Genomic DNA, 20,436 nt, shown 5'->3' on the forward strand with positions numbered 1-20,436 from the left:
TGTTTATCACTGCTACTTTACTGTATAATTACCGTGCATGACTTCTTCTCTGACATGTCACTTTGCAGATGACGGTGCTAGAGCACCCAGAAGGGGATGGTATTGAGTCTGGTTCAGAGTTATCACAATGTCCACGATCTCCTTCCTCAATTAACGATTACGTTTCGTGTTTTGAGTTCGACCAAACGTCCGGTGCAACTGCTTCGAATATTAACAACAGTGACACTGGGTTCCGTGCTTCTTCCACTTGCAACGTTCCGTCGAGAGAATTTTCCAGTAACAATTACGGTGTTCTGGGTGATGGGATATCAACCGAAGATGGGAGATCGGAACACAGTAATGACGAATCCACAAATGAAACCAGCAGTCGTTTTGAAAAAATCTGCTCTATGCTAACTCGGACTTCGGTCTTTAGCAAAAGGACTACAGATGCGGCAAAAAATGCCAACTCAAATATTCCTAAGTTAAATTCTGCTTCGTCCGAGAATCCCTCAAGTGAGCTGCCTCCTCCAATCCCACCAAGAAACTCTACGCCAACCCCTCCTGCCACTTCATTTCGTGGCGATCATTCGGCTATCAATAAAGTACGGGATGGCCATAATTGCAGAAGTTCAAGTTTGAAGGAGTCTGCCGTAAGAAGAAACCACCTTAGAAGCAGTAGTTTTGACGGCTTCAGTCCTTCAAGTCCAGCGTATCAAAAACCTTCGCTGTCCGGTTCTGGTCGAATCGCTGACAATGCATCTCCAAGTCCACAGTTCTCTTCAACCGACAAGTTGCGCGTCCATTCATCAGTGAAACAATCATCTGGGTCGCCAGTAGACCCTGACAAAGGCGTTGATGGTTCATTTGATGAAGAACATAAAAAGAATTTAAGTCGTAAAGAAATTAACCTGGATCCTGCGGTAGACCCTGGCAGGCCGTTCCTCCTGTTTGAGAGCACAGCAGAAAATTCTGCGATTACTCACAAAACATCCAATTTACGCGAGTTGCAACATCTCCAGCCAAGTTCATTTACTCATTGGGATCAAAATTTGGTGGAAGATTCGGAATATTTGGAACCTCCGCAAGTGCCCGACAGGACAGACAGCCTTCATCGCGCCCCCGAAATTCCGATGCTTCCGAATGTCGAGGATCGCTACGATCATGTTCAACTTTCGTTGCCAGAATCAATTTCTGCGACCATCAAGTTCAGTTCCAAGGAATTTTCTGTCGATGCCAATGTAAACGCGCCCGCCATCCCAGTAAAACCTAAACTAGTGTACTCCCCTTCCGTCCCGCTCGCTACACTTTCGACTTCCGCGTTCAGTAATGATGGAGTTTCAGCTTCAACTGATGTAACACGACCGCAGTCACCTCAGCCCAAACCTCGCAACGTTTTCATGAAATCTCCATCAGCAACCCAGGTTGGTCATATGGATTGTTAGGTCTCGACTCGTACAATACTCTGGGACTATAAATTTTAAAATTGAATTCGCCCCTGAATTTCTAAACGTCAGCTTGAAATTCAATACGAAATTCCGTTCCCATCGTTTCTGGGAAAAGCCTAACGTTGCGTCCCTTAGATCTTTTGGGATTTCTCTTTCAACGGTAAGGCGCTGTTAGTTAGTCACCGACAACAATTAAAGTTCCGTCACTTTAACTGTCAGAAGATTGTTTTTTTTGAAGACACTTGGTTTACTCGCCTACTATGTGACTACGGGATTTTTCCTGACCCAGCTGAATGCCGACGATTAATGTAGAGTTTGACTGTGCATGATTCCTTTCTGTGTTCTCATCCTTGCTATGGTGAAGCAAGAGCAACTGCATGTTGTCAGAGGCTTGGAATGTAAATTATGAATATACTGCTTGGTAGAAATCGCACGTTTTAGGTAGTTGAGTTATTGCACGATTGTACTGCCGTTTCTGTAGCATTAATAAATTGTATCCTTACGTTAATAAATTGTTCGGGACATCTTTGGACAGCAAGATAGTTGAAATTTAACCAAACCTGCGAATTAATTTATATAATTAGCAAAAAAACCTTCAACAATGATTTGGCAATTCACTGAGGAATTTCGAAAACGGAAATTTATCATGAAATTCGATGTTACAATTATACGTACGCTGAGCTAATTAATTACGGAACTTTATACGTTTCCACGTGACAGAGATCTCGGAGTCCGCTGCTCTCCCCCGGGGCGTCCCCTCGGGTGGGGGGGCAGCGGGACGAGCTCACCTCCCCGCCCCCCGTGCCTCCTCGCAAGTCCTCCCCCATCCCCAGCCCTCCGTCTACCCCCGCGGTGCCTCACAGGTGCGTTGTGTGTGCACTAATATATACTTTAAATGTCGTGATGTTCGATGCCATGCACATCAATATACTGCTGGCAATTGATGATGTTCGCTGCCGTGCACATTAATATACTGCCGGCAATTGATGATGTTCGATGCCGTGCACATTAATATGCCAGTGAAATGTTGGGATGTTCAACGTCATCCACATCCATTTAGCGAAGGAGCATCAAGATGCTCTACTTCTAACACATCAATTTACTGGTTAAATGTGATATTTGACGTTAAGTACATCAACTTACCGGGTGAACTTTACGATGCGATGTTTTGTGCACATATTTTCCTTCTGAAATGTGATGATTCATGACAGACACATTTATGTGCTTGGAAAATGCCGCGGTGTTGAATGAACAGCCGTCAGTTTAGTAGAGCATTGTAATGTTTGATGTCATGCAATCAATTTACTGATAAAATGACGTGTTGTTGAATGCCACACATTAATTTACTGCTGGAATATACTGATCTTCAGTGCAATATACGAACATGAACTCGTGAAATTTCTTTCCAAAAAGTTATCAGCAGATTTCCTATCACTCAATCGTCCTACGAGTTCGTTGCCTCTTTGTACGTGACTATAATACTTGATTAATGTTACGGCCATTTGGGAGTTTATGTAAAAAAATCGTCTGTAATCGTCCTACCAACAGCAAAAATTACAAGCAACGTGATCGTGAAATGCACTGTTAAAACGGAGCCGCTAACAACAGATTTTATGATCAATTTCAAAGTACAAGTGCACCGTTTAAATAGAAGCCTATCAATAACAAAATTCACGCTCAAGTTATTTGTCAAGTGCAATTTTAAGACGTTAATTAACATGGGACGTCATTACACAGATACAGCACTGGTGGCAGTGGAGGTAGTGGTGGCAGCGGCTACAGTGGTGGCAGTGGAGGCAGTGTTTACAGTGGTGGCAGTGATGTCAGCATGGACTACGGAGAAAATAGTAGCAGTGTTTACAGTGGTGGCAGTGCTTACAGGTGAGCATGCTATGCACTGTAAACAACAGCAAACTGCGTCGCAATTTTTAAAAGCAGTTTATTCTTTCCCGTTATAACTGCATTATGCATGAACCGAAAGAGATAGATGGTTTATTCATTTTATTAAATGCAAATATAATTAAATTTGTAGACTAATTCTACTAACTTACTAACTCCAAGATTAGTAATTATATGAAGTAAAGTTATGATGTGGAAGAGGTGCAGAAGCTCTACCGGCTGGTGATGTTTTTTTGCTAAATTGTAACGTAGTATAGATTGTGTAGTGATAGCTGCTCCTTGTATTGCTGAATAGCGTCACTTGACACCTGTACAGCGGTCTGGCATCTGGCGCATCTGCACGAAGTCTGGCAGCTGCGTCTGCTGCAGCTGCGGTGCCGCCGCTGCTGCCAGACGTGAGGGCGTCGTCGCCTGTCACAGCTGCAGCAGCTGTCACTGCAGCTGTGCTCATGCTGGCAGGCAGCAGCCCTGTAGCTGCCAGCAGCGACAGCCCTGACGTCAACGACAGCGGAGGTAATAGCCGTTGAGTTCACATTTTTTTATAGCCTCGTATTGTTGAGAGATTTCGATTTAATTTACAGGCGTGCATATATAATGTCGTTTGGTGACTGTACCATTTTGAACATTTTTGGAATCAGTTAAGTCCGAATTGTTTTTATTTTCGTTGATTTTGCAGGTGAGCTCGAGCCTGGAGGTCGGAGGTCTCCATTCCGTCACCGCCCTCTCTCGGTCCCTCACGTCGTCCCGAGGACCTCCAAAATTAAGTCCTCAGGCTCCAACCCTTCTCTCTCCTCCTCTTGCTCCTCCACGCCCCCTCAGGCTCCGTCGCCGTCTCCTTCTCTTCTCCAATCTCTTCCTCCCTTCACACTGTCGACTCCTTCATCTCCATCGGCTCAGCTCATAACTTTGTCTCCTCCGCAGCCCTCAACCCAGTTTTGCCCGCGACTCACCCCAGGCCCCGTTCAATCATCGCTGGGATTCCTATCACCAAGTCCTGTTCCTCCCTCCCCGAATCCCTCGTGTTCCTCCACTCACTGCTCGAGTTCATCGCTGAGTAGCGGCTCAACCATCATCTTCAACCTCTCAAGAGCCGCGTCATCGAGCACACTCGGACAAAACAGCTCCACCACCATTACGTACACTACACTGTCGCCGGATGACGATAGCGACGACGATGCCGGCGACTCTGATCAGCCTGTTGCTGACCACGCTGCTTTGCCCGCTGAAGGTAGCGAGGAATCGCCTGCGTCGACGTCAGAACGGCAACAAGCTCGGGTCTGCAGTGCCACTTCCGTGGACCAGCAGCTGGAAGATATCAGACAAGAAAATCAGAGCCTTCTCGGCGCTGTCGCCACCCAGGATATGGAAGACGAAGATGATGTTGAATCTAATCACTACGAACGGCTGCAGGACGCTGGAGAGCCTCTGCCCACCCCGCTGAGAACAGGACCTGAGAGCCAAGAGCGTCCTTCTCGTCGGGACCCGCTCTGCCCGCCAGGCTTTGCGCCTCCAACGCCCAGACTTTCTCGCAACTCTTCGGAGGAGACAAAATCTGGGCTAACTTCATCTTTTGAAGCGAAGGCGGATCAAGCGTCGCTTGTGCATTCACACGATCCAGTCGAGGAGATGATTCAAGGACAAGTATCCTTGTTGATCCCTGTCCCAATCCATTCTGCTGCATCATCGACTCCAGGCAGTCCTTTGCCAGCGCGTCCGCCATCCCTGCAGCAGCGAAAACATTCCCACGAGCTCATGCCCTCCCAGCGTCTACATTCCCTCGAGCACATCCCTCAGCAGAGGAAATTCTCATTGGAGAATCCCCACGCTCAGCCCAGTGGATCTAAAGCAGGCTCTCTCGGCCAGCAGATGCCGTACCACAGATCAAGTGATGGGTCATCTGGAGGCCTCTTGGCCGCAGAACTCGAGCAGCGGCTACTGCAGCACCAGCAACTGCAGCGAGGGGACAGCACGTCGGTAAGATGGGACCAAGCTTCCTCACGGTCTGCGTCCTCCAGTACTGCCGGAATCGGTCAAGTGCCAAAATTATTGTTACCTCCAACTGTGCCTCCAACACTGACCATATCAACGTCGTCTCATTTGTTGTCACCCCGCAACCCTCCGTCCTTGCCTAACACTCCACCTACGCTGCTGCTGACACCTACCAGCAGGACGGAGCCTCAAACTTCTCCGCATCATTACTCACTGTCTCCACATCACCAAGCTCCCCTTCAGGCTGGAGGTGTGAAACCAAACCAAACTCGACCACGCACGATCACGACGAGTCTGCTCCCTCCCGCCCCTGCAACGACCTCGCCCTCCCCGTCATCTCCCTCGTCCATATCGTCGTGTTCGTCGTCGAGTAGCTCTGGCAGCCTCACTGTTCCAGGAGAAGTCAAACGGCGCTCCAGCCATGGTCTGGATCTGGCGGACATTAGTGAAGAGCCTCACTACGAGAACACAGTCTTTGTCCCAGGTGCGTCAACCCCTCCGTGATAGTATCTGTTGATGAATGTATACAATTGATTTCTGTTGTAACTTTTCACGTACTCGTCTTACCCTAGTTATCGAATTTGTTGATAATATTTACCTAACTGTTTTTTTTATGATTACGAATGTATTCATAAAAAGTTGATGAATAGGTCCGGTATTAGTGTCAAGTGATAATATCTGCGTGTGAGCAGGAAGCCGGAAGTTTTCTGGAGAGCTGGAGGTGCCTTCATTCCCCTCCTCCCCAGTGTCTCCAGGCCTTAGCGCCAGCCTCGCTCAGCCCACAGACAAATCGTGCGTGCAGCCTCCACCTCAATATATAATTTATACCTAATCGTTAGAATACTTCTTCTAGTTGACGCTGCAAAAGGCGTGTTATTAGACGGAAAATAATTCTCATTGATGTCGAGCGCGAGACTGCCTAGAAGTCGTATAATCGATTAACTTCGTATTGCTGCTTCAATTATTTGTCTCGGGACTAATGAGCAATCAACTGTATATTGAATAGTACTCTCTTTTTCAAAATTCCCATGTCCCACATGAAGATGCATCTATTTATAATGCCAATGCTAGCTCTAAAATTTACAGCGAATTTTTCAGGGCAGTAGTCCATTTATTTCCCTGACAATCTTGTTTTTTTTTTCCACTGACATGGTCGCTCATTTCGCTGACTTGTTGCCTCGTGTGCCTCCAGCCTGACCGTGCAGAGCGTCGTGCCCCTGACGTGCAGTGATGACGACCACGTGACGACGAAGGCGGCGTACGAGAACCTGCCCGTGGAGCAGATGGCGGTGCTCACGCACGAGGGCTTCCCTCAGGACGCCGTCATCAGAGCGCTCCTCATCACCCATAATAACGTCAATATGGCACGCAATATCCTCACAGAGTTCGCTTCCAAGAAATCTTAATGAAGCTTCAGCTCTATGCATGTCCTTTAACGTTGTTAGCATTAATCTCGACCAGATACAAGGGAACGGGAGGTGTTTGGCTTGACCTAGCTGGGATGCAGGTTAGTTGGCTGACGACAGTGGCATAAGTTATTCTGCCTTCATATACTAAAATGTTAGATTTTGAATTTCCTTATTGTACGAAAACAATTCCAATAAAAACAGCTTTAGTTTAGAATGATGAGTGTTACTGCCAGTACTTGAATTATTCATTACCAAATTTAGCTTCTACTTCAGCCCATGCAAGTTTATCAGTGGATGCTTGTTGCCCAATTCGTGTGATTTTCATGGTTTCGAAAATTTAGGGAAAAGTTAAACATGTGTTGCTAAACCTGAAAATTTTTAATGATTCGAAAAACGAACGCAATAAATTTTAGTTACTGGCTCACTTCCGATACACTAGAAAAGATTACCAATATTTCTACTTCGAAATTTAGGAAAAGCCTTGACATGTAACCACACTTGAATTTCATTCACGTTTCCCATCAGCACATTGTTACTGGTTTGGACAGAACATTTGTTCTCTAAAATGTAATAGCCGATTTATTCGGTTGCTTCACTTCGACTCCCGGCGTGATTTTGTTATGTACTCTGTATCTTTACCAGATTTGTTGATCAAAAAGTTGAACATTTTTCAATGCATTTTGTTTCTTTTGTATAGCGTTGTAATCGCTTGTTTAGTCTTATTTTTAACAAAGCCTGTACAGAATAATTGTATAAATTTGAGACATTTTTTACTTAATATTTGTATAACAAGCGTTGATTCTGGTTTGTTCTTGTTGACAGATACGTTTAGGCTTTGCTTAAGATTTCGTCATTGCACTTTGTTTCGAAATATAAATAAATAGTATTGGAATCCGAAAAAAAAAATCCTAAACGAGAGTCGATAAAAGCTTAGATTTTAGAAATTTTCTTATGCGGTAGTAACAAAAGTGCATTGCATTTGTTGAATACGCGTGTAAACAGAGCCAGAATTTCTTTGGGACCTGAAGCACAGCGCTGGCTCCGCCATTACCGGGACAATTCTGAGTACATTCAATGGTATTGTTGGCATAAACAATTCTCTGATTGAAGAAGACATCAATCAGAAGAAAAAATTCTCATTGAAGACATTTCAATCAGAAGACAACAATTCTCTGATTGAAGACATTTTGGATGACATTCTGTGGATTTCTAGTCTGCCGAGAGATGATAGTGAAGTGACGATAGCTCGCACGTAAGACTAGTTGCCAAACAATTGCGTGGTGGATCGCAATGATCTGTAGTTTGTTAGTCGGGGAGTCGTTGAGAATAATAATTCTCTAAATAATCAGTCTCTATTTTGCTATGTGTCATAAATAACTCTTCTTGTTAAGCTTCATTGATGAAGCTGCTTATTGCATTTTTAAAGCATTACTAATAATATTGACAACGTCGTACCAAAACTAGACTGTTAAAAGCACGTTTAGTGCATCTTCGTTTTTGATAATGAAATAAAATAGTTGCTACGTCTGAAATGCTCCTGCCTGGACATACCGCAATTAATGTACTATTTTTCTAACGCTGCTTAAAACTTGCCATCTATTTCGCTGTGGCAGTCCTGTTCGGGTCATCGCCCTCGTTTGCCTGCACATTGAATATAATATTCGGAGATGGTGTACAGCTGTGAGCTTAGGATGTACTCGGATGCGTGGATGAAGTATTTTTTATTGTATTAGTTGATGTGAATGTTTAAACGAAGTTGAGTTTTCAATTATTCGGTCAACTTATCCTCTAATTCTGAATTTTATCCAAGTGATTGCTAACATGTTTTTTTGTACATTATTCATCAAACGTGACCTGGACGGTGGTATTATCATGTTTATGATCTATAAAATTTAAGCTTGTCTGTGAAATGAGTGATCATGTTTACAAGAACGAGTGTCAGGTTGGAAGTTCAAGAATTATTGGCAGTGCTGTGAATGAGAGAACAACAATGAACCAGAATGCAGTATGTTTTTTACGTACGTGTGCTCTACGTTGAACTTAGTCTTTAACTGTTGTTGTTGTTGTTGACGTCGTGGCTGTTCTTGTCGGGTTTTGTCTGGTTTACTATTTGGCAGCAACCACGCCGCTCTTTTTAAGCCTCCGCAAGCGACAGACAAGTGACCGAAACAAAATAAAAACGCTTCTTTCTGTAATTTGAGCCCTAATTTTGCTCATAATCTCCTTCGGAAGTTGTACTAAAGTCCAGCTTCCTTGTTGAGATGAAACAAATGGGTTCCTGGTGCGAAAATTTGTGTTTGAGGAATGTCACGGTGTCTGGCCATGAAAGACTCGTATGTTGGGGCTCTGAATATCGTCACATTTCTGCCTTTTGTACGCAAGCTTCGACATACTAGGAACGCTCGATAAAATAAACTGTACTGAACCTCTACTGTTCGACACACTCAAGTGACCGCCTCAACCGCTCCAGATGATTGATGCCCATACAGCTTTTGCGCGCTCTTTGCTTCCTATCTCGTGTTCCATTGCGAGGGATTTTGCTAGAATTTTCTTGTGCTTTTGGTCATCGACATTGGTCCCTTTGTTGGTGCATTTTTCTCATGCTCTTTTTCAAATATTTTTTTGTTCAATATGTTTTGATTTGTTGCTTACGTAAAATACTGGAGTAGGAAAAAGCTCAAGTGCCATAACTGAGAATTCCAATTCAACTGCAGGGTCGTCTTTGAGGAGCCCCGTTGTTTTGTATGTTGCAGAGGGTGGAATATGCAAGCAAACTTAAGCAACTGTCATTGTCTGTCCAAACTATTTCATTAGAGAATATTTATCGTATGTTGCAATTAAACGGATGATCAAATCACCTTACATGGTCGGTTTCATAATTGATATTTGAAAATTTTTATTCTGTTTCGGCGATATAGGTTTGACTATGTAAAATAGGCTTAATTTCTGCATCTTGCTACTCAGCATTCCATTGAAACTAGTGTGGTTAATGATGGTAATTTATCTCGTGAAGTTCTGTCGCTATTGGTTCATCGTATTAATAATTTACTGAATTATCCTATTAATGGTGTTGGTTTGAGGGCCTCGTGCTGCTCTGCTGTAGTGTCGGTGTGGTCTTCTCTGCCAGGATGAAGTGTTTACAAATACATGATATGATTTTTTTTCTCGTCAGTCATAAAGTATTAAGGTTTGCATTTTTTGCTCCGTATTCATGAAAGAGGAAATTCTTTCAGAAGTTGCAACGGTCAGCAATTGTTTTGTTACGCAAACGTTTCAGTAATGTGCACATTGTTAGAGGATCATTTTCTTCTGTCGCTATGAACTCTCAAATTTAATTGCCATCTGCTAATGATTTTCATTTTAATAAGTCATTTCAATAAGAGGATCAACTGTTTGCTTCATTCTTCTCCCAATTCTGGAGTCGCAAATAGCCGATTACAAACATCGTTTGTAATCGTTTCTTACGTTAAAGCTTCTGTGTCACCATGTCTGTTAGTGCATTTCCATTGCAATATTACAACTTAACAAGTATGGGAAACCCTCGTGTGTAAATTGTGCCAAATCAAGAATAAATTTTCTTATGCCAAATAAAACATTTGTTTCCTTGCTACATTGAGATGTATGTACAGAGTGCTACATTTTGAAACCATGAAATAGAATAAAATAAAAAATTTTAGAGCAGTATATAAATTTCACAAATTTAGGTTCTCTCAGCTTTACCATCAGAACATTGGTCCTTCAGTTTAACCCTCACAATACGTTCCGTGGACACGAGTACTATAACTATTTAATCAAATGTACGTTCAGTTTTGCCTCTACACGGACCCCTTTGTCCTTGTAGTCGAACACGAATTTTTCTTTGTTCAAGACCATCGTCTTTTTGGTGATTAGTTTGACGGCCACAAGAAGCCTTCTGCGCAACTCAAGTATTTTTCTCGTGGCTACATACCTTCGTCAACCTGCAGTTCCTCAAAATTTAGTTATCCGGATGTATTAAATACTAATTTATTATTTATTGAAATTAAATATCGATTACAGAATAATTGAGTTGAGGCAACATAAATTGAGTTGAGGCAACACCTTTATTCTAATTTGAGGTCAGAGGGCAGATATTAGCTATGTCAGTCTCATAAACTGTCTGGCACACACCCGTACGACTCAGCGGCACCGAGGACTTACGTTTCATGAAAGGCTGAAGCTGGTGCAATCGGCTGAAGCAGATGAGTGGCCCAACAGGGGCTGAGATCATGAGGAGGTGTAGAAATTAGCACCTCATGACTCTCATCCACATGCGACGATGTCATAGTGTCTTGGGGTAAATTGATAACAATCGACAGCCGCACAGGAGTTTATCACAGGGTGAGGTGCTGGAGAATACTGAAGCTTGATAATTTGTTAGCCGAGTGACTTGAAGTTCGGATCCTTTTGAAGGGAATCCCGAAACCGCAAGCCCTCAATCTTACAAAATCACCAGATTGGTGCCAGGCAATTTATGTAGTTAATATGTAAAGGAGTACTGAAATTTAGGGGGGCACGAATATTATAGTTTTAAGGCTAGTTTTAGTTCAGACTATTAAAACATTTAAACTATACTATTTTCGACAGAGTAGAAAAAGAAATGAATTTTTAGCTATCAAATTATTCGTTGAAATTAATAAAACAATTTTATTCATATTTTTTCTTTCTAATTCGAACAGACTAATCATTATCTGGATTGAACCGAAATAGTGAATTGAAATTAATAATGAACTATACATAGAATGTTAGACCCAAAAAATGGATGTATTGAAACTGAAGCTGAAAATACTTTTTGAAATAACTTCATAAACCTCCATACGATGTAAGGACGTTGCGCATTCTCAGCCTCTCAACTGGGATTTCACTTTTCTGTCGAAAGGCCTAAGGAGTTCCACGCTGCCTTGGGGGCGTTCTTCCTGAGCCACACAACTCAGAGATCCTGATGTATCAAAGTGCGCCTCGTCTGTGCACCTAGTTTGCCACGTAAGCATAATTTCCCCAATATAATTATTAAATGTGGATTCATTAATTGCGGACGAAGGACAGTGCGTGCGACCACTCTCTCGAACGAGTGGCATCGTTTCTGTTGCTGTCTAACCTGTTCAGCTTTGTCATCAGAAATGTTAAGACGACTTCTTTTTCGACAGCTTCAGTTCAATGGTCATTTGAGACTTTCCTCCATTCACTGGAGTAAAGTTTTTAATTGGAAAAAATTGCGATGACTATCAACAATATTAGTGACGATTACTGTGTGATATTGTGATCTCGAGTATTTCATGGATGACGCGTCAGCTATACCTTTATTAGAACCAGGCGGCCAGTGTCTCAGAGTCTTATGCTGACAGCCGCATCAAATCACAGGAACGGTTTTCGAGTTCTTTTACTTTCCTCGTTCTGGTGCATACCTGAAGATGTTACTTTGCAAACTACTGCTCATAATTGAAGGTCTTGAAGTTCGCTCATTAGTTTTGAAGGAAACTGACTTAGGAAACAATACGAATATTTCGCTGCACTATCCTGGTCATAAATCAGTTCACACTGTGGTTCCTTCATAGAAGGATTGAGTCGTGGTTCCCATGACTTGAGAAACTTCATGATTCATGACAAGCAAAGAAAACTTATTTCTTATCTAGCATTTTAAGAGAAACTTGTTTGGAATCTTACTAATAGTCTCAACAGCTGGTTTTTCTTCATAAATAGCTTTCACTTTACGTAATTTCACGTAATGAAATCTGTAGGAAAATTTCATCTGACAAATATTCCTTTAAGCTCGCTAGCGAATAAAATACCCCGAATATATAATTTTTTCAAGTTTCCAATTTATGTAGGTAGAATTTGAGTGAGAACTGGTGAGATTCAGGGTAGAAATAATGGAAGATACTTGACATGTTTCTAAGAATGTATAACAGAGGAAGGCTCAAACTGCGATTAAAAAATCCCTATCAATGTCGTTATCGAAAGAAAAGTTTGAACAGAGTTGACCCCCTCAAGAACCTTAGTTTAAAATGACTCTCATCATGCCAAGGTAAGTGAGGCAGGTATGAAATGATTCATGTTCACTAGACCTCAGAATTAAATAAGCGCTCCAAAATGAGCTTTAATTTAAAGAGTTAATGTAATGAGCTATGGCAACAGATATAATATTATGCATCGCGATTGGCATTTCGAAGAAATTTAATTTATGGATTTTGATTCATTAGTGTAGAAACCTGAAAAAATTCCACGACAATGTGTCATATTTTTCATATTCACATTTTAGTTAACAAATGGGTCAGGATGACCCGACTTCACTTCTCAAGCGCACCTGAAGGCACTATGTAATTATTTAAAGATTTTGTCAAAAAATCACTCGACTCACCAAATTTTCTGTTCTTGATTTTCCCGTTGCTTCGAATAGCAATCAGTATTATACGTAATACGCAGAAAAGTGTGGCTCGCAATCATTTATTGTAAGAGGATTTTTGAATAATGAATGCTATTAAATAAACATAACGTCCATTGTACAACGGAATTCGAAATTCATAAATATTTTTAATAAAAGTCTTAATTATTTGAACTATCCACAATTCTCTCTCCCAATTCAGGGATGCTGTCGCTAGAGTAATGGTCGCCTTCCTCATCAGTGGGTGTGCCCTTCTGGTCATCACAGGAAATCGTACACGACCTGACAAATCGAAAAGTTTGCTGAGCCGCAGTTTGACCGATGATAGCTTGCATGAAAGAAACACAAAACGTCTATGGCAACTCAGAGATGCTGCTTCTTCGTGTCAATGCCGGTCTCTCTTCACCATTGGAGCCTGCGGTCTTGAAGAAGTTGAAATGATGAAGCCGAAAGATCACATATGGCGATCAGCTCTGCGTTCGATGGCAGGCATAAGAAAAAACCCTAAAGGCGAAAGTTACGTGGATGCCCTGAAAACTCTCAGTCGATACCGGCCGCAAAATTTCAGGGTAGAGATGGGCACCAATAAAACGTCACGTACGGCAGAAATCACACACCCTGATGCTCAGTTACCATTCACTCGGTGCTCAGAGCACAAATATTCTCCCAGTGATATCAGAAGCTGTCTGGAAAATATAAAAAACAAGACTGGTGAATCATTAAAAATTGTGTTCATGGGTGACTCGCGAGCACGCTATTTAATGAAGTATTTTTTCAAATCGATCGAGCTATCAATTGATAAGGATTTCATCAACGGGAAAAAATTGAGGGAACTTTACTCGATTAGAATTAGGAATGACTGGAACATATCATTTGCTACCGTCCAATCGTCCCTTGTTTGGGCTCCATATTTGGACGAGTTCCAGCTGGCCTCAGAGACTCTGAGGTCCTGGTGCTCCGATTCTGCAATGTTAAAAGATCTTCCAGACATCTTGCTGGTCAGTTACGGAACCTGGCCTGCAAATTTTAAGGGCAATCTATTGGCATTCGCAGATTCGTTTCACGCTGTCCAGTTATTTAAAGATTGTTTCACTAAAATTTCAGAGAAGTCCATAGTGCTGTGGCTGATGCCCGAGCCTGTGAAAACCAAACATTCAGTAATTGGAGGAACAAAGAATGCCCAACTAGACTTTATGCACGATATTGTATGGTATTTTTTTCGTAATTCCAATGTGATAATATGGGACACCAGAGAAGTTTTGGCCATCATGGAGATCATAGAATGCTCTGAACTTGGTAGTGCTGGTTATAGGTTCAATTCTCCAGAAGACTGGAACTGCTGGGACGAGCACCATATGGGATCTTGGGCCAACTTGAGATCTGCCAAAATGATTCTTAATTTTATTTGTGGTAACGTCAGAGGCAAGAATGACGACCAATATTGTTGTAATTAATTTGAGGAATTTTCCGCTTTCTCGAAGGGGTCGCCAGCTTCCACCAGTCACAATGTAAGGGATAGAAACCGTTGTTATTTACTAAAGGAATATTAATTGTACAAGTTATTTAGAGTCCGGAATTTTGAATTGTCACTTTAGTTTAGAGTTTGCTGAAACCTAAGTGCGGAAAGATGAGGTGATAGGATTATTGTGCCGCGGAAATCCGGAGCTGAGGTATGTGCTGCGTGAGGATGGCAATATGTAAATATATATGTGAATGGATTTGATGCGGAGTAGATTTGTGAATATTTAGGGTTTGAATGTAAATGTTTGTTTACTATCAGTTATTTATCTACTTCTATTTGGTACTTTTAGGAAAGCCTCAAATGTCGAAACTGAATCTCAAATGTCAAGATTCAAAGCTTGAATCCGAGAAGCAACTTCAGAGTAAAGCATGCCATGAAGCATGCTTTATTTATGTATGAAGCATGCGATTATCATTGTTATAATGTTACAACACGTTGATTATTTGTTTGTTTGAAAGTGTGGTGCAATAAAGTGTTTTAAGGATCGTGCATTAGTGAATAAACCTATACGATCATGAAGGCTAGTTGGTGGTTCACAGAGCCCCACCAACAATAAATTTATTAGTTGAAGATTACGCATACGACTCAAGTTTTTACGGTTACAAAGGATTGTTGGGGAAACACTTTCGCAATCGGTATTCTTGTCAATTGATAAAAGTGCTCTGAAACATAATAAATTTATTATAGTTCAGGTCATTAGGTCAAAATCAGTCAATACTTTTACGTGTTATTGTAATGCTCCGACAGTTGAATCTTGAACCCTCCACACGCACGTGACGAAGGAACGACTAGCTTGTTTTCCGGCCAGCTGGCAATCCGAGTCTGCTCCCATGGGATGGCAATCAATGAAGTCATCAGAACTTAACGCATACAGAACTAGAACAACTCTTATGCCGGGAAATTGATTTATGCTCTTCTTCTTTTCAGGTTTCCACGTTGGGTGGACTGAAAGCCACAGGACAACCACAAGGATGACCGTTGGGCCTGAGAGCTTATGTTAGATTTATGGCGATAGGCTACTCGGAAATCTATTAATTGTTGCACGCTTCCTCCCAACAACAAGCTGAGGCGAAAACTGCTAAAAAATTACAAATAAAATTTAATGGCACTTGTTCAATAAAAACTGTCTTTATATTTTTTCAAATTGATTACGAAATTCATCAACATGAATTTCATCTTGCACATAAATGTAATTAACAATCTTCGACTGAAAAATTTCAGCACTTGGCCATTTGATTTTCTGTTAGACATTCGCCGCTTCTTTAAGCTTCATACTTGAATGAGAAAGCGTACCCTCTCGGTTCCGATACCTCTGCGGTCGTCCTTTAATTCGTTCATTGGAGCCGACACTTGGCTGGCAGATATTAAGAGCAATGTAATGTAATGGGATTTACTGAAACTTTCCATGCCGTCAAGTTCTCAATCTTTTTGGAGCAGAAATAGACGTAAAGATTTTCGTGCTGTGAATGCTATCGGAACCAATAAATAACTACTGATTGCAATAATTGATGTGGACCAGAACTCCCAAATTGCACGAAATAACATTCCTGGGATTCAGATATGGTCATTCTGTAAACATGTGAAGTTTGATCGATTAAGGAAATCGTGGGATGCTTGAAGATGCAAAATGCTGTTTCTGACTCAAGAAGAATGGAACTAATAGTACCTAGATACGAGCATGTATATCTTTTTAATATAATGTTTGGGAACGTTAGTGTCAAGAATGATGTTTAATATTGTTCAGGGAAGTCTGGAAAAAAGCTGACTGCCATCAAGGTCTGCCATCTTCTAGCATGAAGATAAATTTCGGATTAAATAAATAATTTACCTTAAATGCCTACAACATAGGTTGTGATTCAATTTCCTACGAGCTCTTGGGGAGCAGTTTGGAGATTTCCTGTTGCTTGTTGATTTACTGTTAATTCGGGACTTCTATTGTTTCATATTTTCACCACTTTGACTACAGCTACGAAAAAAAGTATTTTCAAAGTAACAGTAATAAAAATAAATTTAATTGTCAGAAACGCAATACTTGTCTTGCTCTGGAAACATCTTTTTTCTAACGAAGTAGATTGTCTATTTCATAATTAGAAAGTTATTTATTTTATGAACTCCATCCAAAGTTGTGAAGGGCAAATTGTAACTAACTTAATAGCTGTCATAATTATTCATTCTTCTAGGGTTATTTGCGTCCAGCTTCTGCCAAATACGTGAAAGTATTAGAAGTATTTGTTGTTTGGCTCTTCCGAAAAGAGTTATTTCAAATCTCAGCCGCTCAATATATGCCCTTCCCTTCAGCCTCATCGATGCACCATCAATAGTACGTCATAATCATCGATGCACCATCAATAGTACGTCATAATCATCGATGCACCGTCAAGAGTACGTCATAATCATCGATGCACCATCAATAGTACGTCATAATCATAATCATCGACGCACCGTCATGAGTACGTCATAATCATCGATGCACCGTCAAGAGTACGTCATAATTATCGGTGCACCATCAAGAGTACGTCATAATCATCGATGCACCGTCAAGAGTACGTCATAATTATCGGTGCACCATCAAGAGTACGTCATAATCATCGATGCACCGTCAAGAGTACGTCATAATTATCGGTGCACCATCAAGAGTACGTCATAATCATCGATGCACCGTCAAGAGTCTGTCTCTTATACACATCTAGATGTGTATAAGAGACAGGTCAAGAGTACGTCATAATCACCGATGCACAGTCAAGAGTACGTCATAATCACCGATGCACAGTCAAGAGTATGTCATAGTCATGATGCGTCGTTCAGAGTAAGTCAAATCTTCGATGCACCGTTAACGGTATATCATAATAATCGATACACAGTCAAGAGTACGGCATAATAATTGAAATATAGTCATAGGGACGTCATAATCATTGATTTTTGGCAATGAGTGCTTCATAATCATCGATGTATAGTCAACTGTGCGTCATAATCATCCATGCAAATACGTCATCAGCGTTGCATCGTCGAGAGTACTTCACAATCATCGATGCATTATCAATAGTCCGCCATTGTTTTCTTTTGTAATTCAGGGTGCCAAGCGAGAATAAGGATTGTGTGAGGCACACACTGCCCTCAAAATGCATATCCAGCGAGGGTTGACTGATGATAAAGTTGAATTATTCTCAGACCAGCAATTGGTGTTGTTGGCGTTATAATACTTTCACGTATATATAGACGTTTTTGCTTATTTTTGCCCCAGGTGTGTAATAAAATACTATTTTTGAAATGAATATGCGTATATGATGAGGAAAAATTTTATTTTATACTTTTTTAAAAATGTTACGCATTATGAACTCAAAATCACTTTTAGTTAAGGAAACCTATCGTGTATTACACCAGAATCTTTACGAATCACCGGGATCCTTGGTCGCTTTAAGCATGTGGTGTTGCGAGTTGATCTGATAGATGCATGTTCATTATACTATTTCTGGTAGAGTCTCGTACACACGGTAGATCTCCGAATTTCAGCACAGGATATAGGGTACAAAATGTTCAAATTAGTTGTTAATTACCTGCCTCAGTAACAGCTATTGCTTTAAATGTCGTTCTTAATTTATTATTTTTATTGTTTGACAGCATAAAAGCCCGATTTATCAACACCTGCTTTGTTGTGCAGCTCAGCAATGCAGCATGAGAACAAGAGTTACCTAACGGGCCGTCGTCGTCAGGACGGCTGCTGCAGGTCGTAGCCACCACCTCCCGGCGGCAGCGGTGGCCGCGCTCTGGGTTTTCCCGCGCGTGCAGGCGGCGCGGCAGCGAGAGTCACGCACGCCGGCGCAGCCACCGTGGCCTCGGGGGCGGGGGACGACCTGTCGCGGGGGCCGGACGGCACGGCGCGTCCCATCTGCGAGGGTTGGGGAGTTATATGGCGTGGGACCGGGAGGTATATGAGGAGTTATGACTCATGGAACCGGGAGTTATATGAGTAGTTATATCTCGGACGACCAGGAGTTACAGTGGGGGTAAATAAATATTCGTACACTTGAAAAATCGTATTTTAATGTATGTAAGTACACAAACTTAACAGGAAAAGTGATTTAAATTATGTATAGAGACGCATAGTATTCAAAAATACTATCATCGTGGACATCGGTGTGGATAAGGATGAGGCGGAGTCAAAAGAGAACTATAAAGATTTGTTATCTGCACGCATATGACTTTGATAAATAATAATCGATGTGGACTCGGTGACGTTTCCTTAAAAGTTTTCAGGTTTGTTTGCGATGAATGAACATTTTTAATGCGTTATGTCATTGCAATTTATTTACTTATATGTTATTAAAAGCTTGAGGTGTGTTCACGTCAATCACGATCAATATGTTAAGCTGTTCCACTGCTCTGGCCAGCAATAAATTGTCAAGTTAAATTTTGAACGAAAGTTTTCTTGGGAAATATTCAATGAATGTATTAAACTTATAGGAGTTACAGACAATTACATTTAAATAGACGAATGTCGCTGCTGTAGAAATATGATTAAATTCTAAAGCAGAAAAATTTCTCTCGAAATATGAAGAAAATTTTTTGTAGTTATTTGTACCATATATAAGTATTTGAATGTAATCTGTCGTTGGTTTGTGAATAGCACCGCGTATTTGATGAAGAAAACTTCAAATTGCAAACGAAAGCTACACTTCTTACTGAATTTTTTGCTAGTTGGTGTACTGGTTCAGAGCGAAGAAAAACTACGAATAAAAACCTTCGCGAAGCATGCCACTGGTCGTCTTCGCTGACGCCTCAAGCCGCTTTACCGAAGGCTTTCGAGGCTTCTTGGTGAAAAATTTCTTCTCTATATATGAAATTCAGAGGCGTTTATATCTAGTAGTCTAAAATTTGTCGATGAAGCAAATGCCTCAATCATTTAGTAATATGGCGGTACGAGAATTAAAAGTGTATCCATAGGTATAAGTATTTGCATTTTAATAATAATAATAATAATAGTAATTGGTATTGCACAATTTGCATTACTATTTAACTAAAAGTCCTATCAACAGCAAGTAAAAATTAAAACATATAAATGCGAATAGAGTCTAAGTTTTCTACGAGGGTATAATAGAATTCTATATGGCCTAATAAATTTTCATGCTCGAATTTCATGTACTTCATAATTTAATAAAAAAGGCATACCTCTGAATGGCGAAACAAAGATAGTCACTCAACTTGAATCTACCACAAAATATTTAATATGGATTAACTTCAACATTAGTTACGTGTGTTCTCTGAACAATGGACTTACTCGTATTTACAATTTTAATGCATAAATCTTTCATTTGTTGATAAAGGGCAACCATAGATTTCGCACGTGGTTAACTTAATCAATAACCTGACTGTTTGAAGATCTTAGTCCTGAAACCGCACAACTTTGGCTCTCATGAGTAAGTGTAATGTTTCTCTTACTTCAGGTACTTCTTAAATTATTGAAAGGGTTCTTTTTAAATTAATGACTTTCGATGGTACAGTTGGGTTTAAAATGATTGGTACAGGTTCGAAAGTTCATTAAAGAACTGACGAGGACCAGAGGGTAGTGTAAGTAGTGTAACGCTGCCGCGTTACACTACACCCACTGCCGTGTTACACCCGTTGCCGCTAGTTGAGTGGACGTCTGGGAGACACGTGGACATTATATGACCGAGAACTTCAGCTCGACAGGAAGCGATCGTCGAAACTCATGTTTAATGTCCTCTGGAGTTCACAGGAGACGGCCGATGCACAACCTATTTTGTGCCAAATAGCGTGAAATTGACTGAAAAT

The 20,436-nt window shown here is 41.2% G+C and overlaps 2 protein-coding genes across 3 annotated transcripts in view; both read left to right on the plus strand.

Annotated features, from left to right (window-relative positions):
* The window catches only part of LOC108681487 (E3 ubiquitin-protein ligase CBL-B-A), a 33,687-nt gene extending 23,376 nt beyond the window's left edge, over positions 1–10,311 (plus strand). Inside the window, exons 9-15 of one of the 2 annotated variants that reach the window (XM_047882096.1) lie at positions 69–1,403; positions 2,148–2,290; positions 3,165–3,308; positions 3,643–3,839; positions 4,003–5,799; positions 6,008–6,107; positions 6,508–10,311. In XM_047882096.1, coding sequence (XP_047738052.1) covers positions 69–1,403; positions 2,148–2,290; positions 3,165–3,308; positions 3,643–3,839; positions 4,003–5,799; positions 6,008–6,107; positions 6,508–6,721 — 3,930 coding nt within the window. In that variant the 3' untranslated portion in view covers positions 6,722–10,311. The remainder of the gene's footprint in view (positions 1–68; positions 1,404–2,147; positions 2,291–3,164; positions 3,309–3,642; positions 3,840–4,002; positions 5,800–6,007; positions 6,108–6,507) is intronic. The other variant, XM_018170523.2, reaches the window with a different exon arrangement.
* A 2,111-nt stretch (positions 10,312–12,422) lies between these two features.
* LOC108681469 lies at positions 12,423–15,020 on the plus strand. The gene is made up of 2 exons (XM_018170504.2): positions 12,423–12,767; positions 13,327–15,020. Exons 1-2 carry the CDS (start codon positions 12,748–12,750, stop codon positions 14,576–14,578), a joined length of 1,272 nt encoding a protein of 423 aa, XP_018025993.2. The 5' UTR covers positions 12,423–12,747; the 3' UTR covers positions 14,579–15,020.
* Positions 15,021–20,436: the final 5,416 nt, after the last annotated feature.

Source organism: Hyalella azteca, unplaced genomic scaffold (genome assembly GCF_000764305.2).
Source record: "Hyalella azteca isolate HAZT.00-mixed unplaced genomic scaffold, Hazt_2.0.2 contig9625, whole genome shotgun sequence".
In the NCBI taxonomy this organism is placed as follows: Eukaryota; Metazoa; Arthropoda; class Malacostraca; order Amphipoda; family Hyalellidae; genus Hyalella; species Hyalella azteca.

Coding starts and splice junctions, on each gene's coding strand:
- LOC108681469 (XM_018170504.2), top strand. CDS start 12,748: ATGACTCTCATCATGCCAAG. Junction 12,768..13,326: donor ATGACTCTCATCATGCCAAG/GTAAGTGAGGCA, acceptor CTCCCAATTCAG/GGATGCTGTCGCTAGAGTAA.